Below are 4,754 nucleotides of genomic sequence, written 5' to 3' on the forward strand. Positions count from 1 at the left end.
CCCCCTCCCCGGGCCAGCCCCTCCCAGCGCCTGACAGCCCCAAGGGGAAGGAATTGTTCCCCATGGCCAACCTCACCCTGCCTGGCACAACTTGAGGCCGGTGCCCCTCGTCCCATCGCCCCTTCCCTGGGAGCAGAGCCTGACCCCCCCGGCTCCCCCCTCCTGTCAGATTAGGCTTTTCCCAGGAGGTCTGTCCTCAGGATGGGGGCCTCTCTGGGAAGGAAGGGATTATTCATGGGAATTTAAAAGGATTATTCATGGGATTTGGTGCCTCCAATGCAAAAACCTCTCTGCTTTTGCTCCCCCAGTATGAGAACCAGACCAAGCTGGCACTGGTGGGGAACTGGGGCACGACCGGCTTGACCTACCCCAAATACTCAGATGTCACAGGCAAGATCAAGCTGCCCAAGGACAGCTTCCGCCCCTCCACGGGCTGGACCTGGGCTGGGGACTGGTTCATCTGCCCGGAGAAGACGTGAGTGATGGTCTTCTGCAAAGAGCAGAGCCTGGGTGGGCTGTCGCAGGCACCCCAAAAACCTGAGCAGATGCTAAGCTGGTGGCAAGGTCACCCAGAAAGCTGGACGGAGTCCTGGGGTGCCACGGGGGTTCCTTGTCTGCCTGCCCCATCCTTGGTAGGCAATGGCATTAAGGAAGAAATGTGTTGTCTCTGCGCTGGGTGATGCCCCTGGGGCCGTGGGTGCTGCACAGGCGCTCACGGACGTGATGGCCCCAGCACCCAGCTCAGGGGGTGCCTGTACAAGCCTGGCACTGAGGAGCTTTGGAGGTGGGACCCCAGCGAGGCGCTGAGGGCATGGTGGATGCTCAGGACAGCTCTGCCGGCTTCTTGCGCTGGATTTACAGCCTGTGTTTTGGGCTTCGCCTGAGCCGGGTTGCCGAGGTCTCGTGGGAGCGTCACTGGGGTGGAAGGAGGCAACGCGTGTGCTGGGGTGGCATGGCCGGCTGCGAGGGGAGGGGGGACACGTGGCCGTGCTGCTCCCGTGCAGGGCTGGGCGGGCAGGAGGGGGACCCCCTGATGCCCTGCGTCTCCCCGGGGTGCAGGTTGCTCCACGACGTGGATGCCGGGCACCTGAGCTTCGTGGAGGAGGTGTTTGAGAACCAGCTCCGGCTGCCGGGAGGGCAGTGGATCCACATGACCGATGCCTACACCGACGTGGTAAGGATGAAGTGGGCAGCCCGGGGCTGAGCTGCCACCCCAGGCTGCAGCGTCAGGAAGCTTATGGGGGTCTGGGGAGATTTAGGCGTCTGCTGGGCACCGTTTGGTTGAAAACACCCCTGCATCCCACAGAATGGGGAGAAGGTCCTGCCTAAGGATGAGATTGAGTGTCCTCCGGGCTGGAAATGGGAAGACATAGAGTGGGACACTGACCTGAACAGAGCCGTGGATGAGAAAGGTATCGGAAAGCAGCTTTGGGCATCCATGCCGTTTTCATCCCCTTTACGCTGCCCATCGTGGTGTTTCCTTCCAGGGTTCCATCCAGCACTAGGGAGGGTAACATCCCTTTCATGGCTGGGGGAGCTGCCCTGCTGGTGTCGGGAGAAGGGGATCAGGCCCTGGGGGTGCCCTCTCCCCCTGGCTCTGGCTGAGGCTGGGGCTGTGGGGTGGCCAGCCACAGAGGCAGCGCTTTCCTTGCTGCTGGGGATGGTCCAGGCTGTTCTTCTGGAAGGTCTTACCTGGCTTCTGGTGAAAGAGAAATGGAAAGCATCAGGCCAGAGAGTATCTGGGGTGGTCACAAGGGTTGGGATTGCCTGAGGGAGAGTCCCCAAGGTGTGACTTTGGGCCAAGGGCTGGTGGGACACCATGAATCCATCACCTGGGCATCCCCATTGGGACACCTCCACTGGGTAGCGGCATGAATAGGTCATTACCTGTGTGGACCAGCAAACGGAAAGCGCATTGTGGCTGGACAAACTTTGCTCCTAAAGCTGTTGCAATCTGGGTGTATGTGAAGAGAGGTGTCTGCTGGGAGGCAAGGGGAGGGGTCTTCTCCCGCCTTCACCCAGGTGTCCCCTTCTCTCCAAGGCTGGGAATATGGCATCACCATCCCACCGGACCGCAAGCCCAAGGCCTGGGTGCCAGCCGAGAAGATGTACCACACCAACCGGCGGCGGCGCTGGGTACGGCTCCGCCGGAGGGACCTCATGCAGATGGAGGCCATGAGGAAGGTAGGACGGGGCCCGGGAGAAGAGGGTGAGAGCGGGCTGGGGCCATGTCCCTGTCTCTCCGTGTGGAGGTGGAGGTGCAGAGACCTGCTGTGCTTTGGAGCCTGGTGGCCCTGGTCTCCGTGCTGGAGCAGCAACAGCCTCTCTGGTTTCCACCACGGGGGGTCAACATCTCCCAGATGTGGAGACCACTCCAGGGGTGCTTGGTTGGGCTGCGGGGTGGGATGGGGACCTCCACCAGTGCCACGAAGCAGCTCAGGGGACTGGGGCTGGCAGAGGTCCCCAGTCTGTCCCTGTCCCAGCCTGGCTTCCCTCTAGGTGGTGCAATTCTGGTTCCTGCAGGGTGCGAGCCTGGCCGTGCCTCTGGTGGAGCTCAGCTGCTCCTGGCGTGGCTCTGAGCAGAGCCCCGTGAATATTTTCATATTTCCTGCAAGTTCCAGGGCGGTGAAGATGGGTGCGCTTTGGCCTGGAGGGTGCACGCTTTTTTTTTTTAAAAAAAAATAGCCCTTTTTCTGGCTAATTGTGGATGGAAAGCGTGAGGAACCCCTGCCACCCTGTTTGCCGAAGGGATGCAGGTGGCATAGGGAGGTGACACAACTCTGGGGAGACAAAAAGCCCTCGTGGGCATGTGGCTGATGCCCTGGACTGGGTGTCCCATGGTGGCAGAGCCGTGGTGGCCCCAGGAGGGATCAGAGGTGGTGGCAAAGGCTAGGAAGCTGGAGGTGCTGGTGCTACCCAGGCCTGGGCAGGATGTGGCCCCCTGCTTGCTCAACATAGGTAGCCCCCAGCCAAGCGAGACCCTTCCCCAGGTGGGGTTAACCCCCGGGGCTGGATGAAGGGCTCAATCCCTGTCTAAGCTGGAGACACATGGGGAGGACACCAGGTGGGACAACCAGGTCACAGCTTGAAGAGGCTGGACCCGAGTTTGGGTGGGCACAACCCTGGCCCTGGAGAGCCCCAACGCGGCTTTGCCCCTCGGCTGTGCTGGGGTCACGAGGGGCTGTGGGGTGGTGGGACCGAGCCCCCCCGAGCCCCCGTGTCCCTGCCCAGCAGCACAAGCAGGAGGAGCTGGACGGGGAGGGCTGGGAGCACGCCTCGCTCTTCGGCTGGCGCTTCCACCTCAAGCATCGCCGCACCGACACCTTCCGCCGCCGCCGCTGGAGGCGCAGGATGGAGCCCCTGGAGCGCACCGGTCCCGCCGCTGTCTTCGCCTTGGAGGGGGCCCTGGTAGGTACCCAGCCTCCCCCCAGCATTGCTGCCTGGGAGGGGGGGCCGGTCTGGCCTGCTGCCACCCTCCCTCCCACCCCAGGGGAGTGGACCCGGGGCAAAGCTCGTTATCTGCCGCTCGTTATCTGCCGCCTGCACCCGCTGCTGTTTGTTTAGCTAATATTCTGGCTTTCTTAACGCACTGGATTTCATAATCCCTTGGCTTTTCCAATAACTAAATGAGAACCAACCACAGCAGCACAAAGCCCCTATTATAGGGCTTTTTTTTTTTTTTTCCCCCCCCATTTGGCTTTTTTTTTCCCCCCTCCTGCTCTGCTCTGTCCTTCCTTCCATCCAGCGTTTGAGCCTTTGGGACATGAGCGGCCCCGTGGCATTCGCGTGCGTCGGCCCTGAGCTCACGCTGGCCCCATCCGGGGGGTCCCGGCTGCCGCCCACCCCCAGGGCTGCCGGAGGGACCCCTTCACCCTGGGGCCTGCTGGTAGCATTTTGGGCCGGACCCTTCAGCCCTCTGCATCTCAGCAGAGGCAATCGAGGAGGATTTGGCTGGAAAACCCCGTAACATGGGGTGTGTGTCCATGCACACATGGGGGTATGAGTGCAGGGCCCCCCCCGTGCCCCTCCCTGGCTCCGGGGGCGAGGGGAGCGGGGTGGGGGGGGTCCGATGGGGCTGCCTTGGGTCTCCGCTTGGTCGCGCCGTTTTCCATGGGACTTGGCCGTGCCCTCGTTTCGCCTTCGTTAGCCCACAAACGAAATGGGTTTGTGAGTTTGGCTGCTGATGGACCCGTCTGTGGGGGGTACCCGGGGATGTGGGGGAGACCTGGGGGGAGGAAAACCCCCTCCCCACGCATGGGGGGCAGAGGCTGAAGCAAAGGGGAAGAGGAGAAAAAAGCCCCATTAAAATGGCAACGTGGCAGCGTGCCTGGGAGCTGCTGCTGCTCTGCTCCCAGTGACGCTGAGGCGGTGGCAGGGGTCCCCAGCTGGTTTGAGTGTCCCCTGGTGTCGCTGGCATGCTGTGGAACCCCCGGCTGCCTGGGGCTGCCCCTTCCAGCCCCCCACCCCAAACCCTGCTGTTGCCTACTTTGCCTATTTATTTCCTGAGCATTTCTCGGCCGTGTCAGTTAGCGTCGCAGAGCCCAGGCCTTAGCAGCTTCCCACATCTCTCCTTCATGCCAAATTACCTCTATAACATTCATTATATGGTCGTGTAACAAATCCACTTTATTATTTTGCTTATTTTCTAACTGAAAAAACAATTCTAGCAAAAAAGCAGTTGTTCCACCTTGCCGTGCCGTGCTGTGCCGTGCTGTGCCGTGCCGTGCCGTGCCGTGCCGTGCCTTCCTCTCTCC

General features: G+C 61.5%; 1 protein-coding gene across 1 annotated transcript in view; it reads left to right on the top strand.

The window, feature by feature from the left end:
- The window catches only part of DYSF (dysferlin), a 109,469-nt gene that overhangs the window by 30,926 nt on the left and 73,789 nt on the right, over positions 1-4,754 (top strand). Inside the window, exons 22-26 of the mRNA XM_035896592.1 lie at positions 309-475; positions 1,060-1,174; positions 1,307-1,412; positions 2,042-2,184; positions 3,235-3,408. Of these exons, the coding sequence (XP_035752485.1) occupies positions 309-475; positions 1,060-1,174; positions 1,307-1,412; positions 2,042-2,184; positions 3,235-3,408 (705 nt within the window). The remainder of the gene's footprint in view (positions 1-308; positions 476-1,059; positions 1,175-1,306; positions 1,413-2,041; positions 2,185-3,234; positions 3,409-4,754) is intronic.

This window comes from Egretta garzetta, unplaced genomic scaffold, assembly GCF_000687185.1.
Source record: "Egretta garzetta isolate BGI_Z169 unplaced genomic scaffold, ASM68718v1 scaffold506, whole genome shotgun sequence".
NCBI classification, from domain to species: domain Eukaryota; kingdom Metazoa; phylum Chordata; class Aves; order Pelecaniformes; family Ardeidae; genus Egretta; species Egretta garzetta.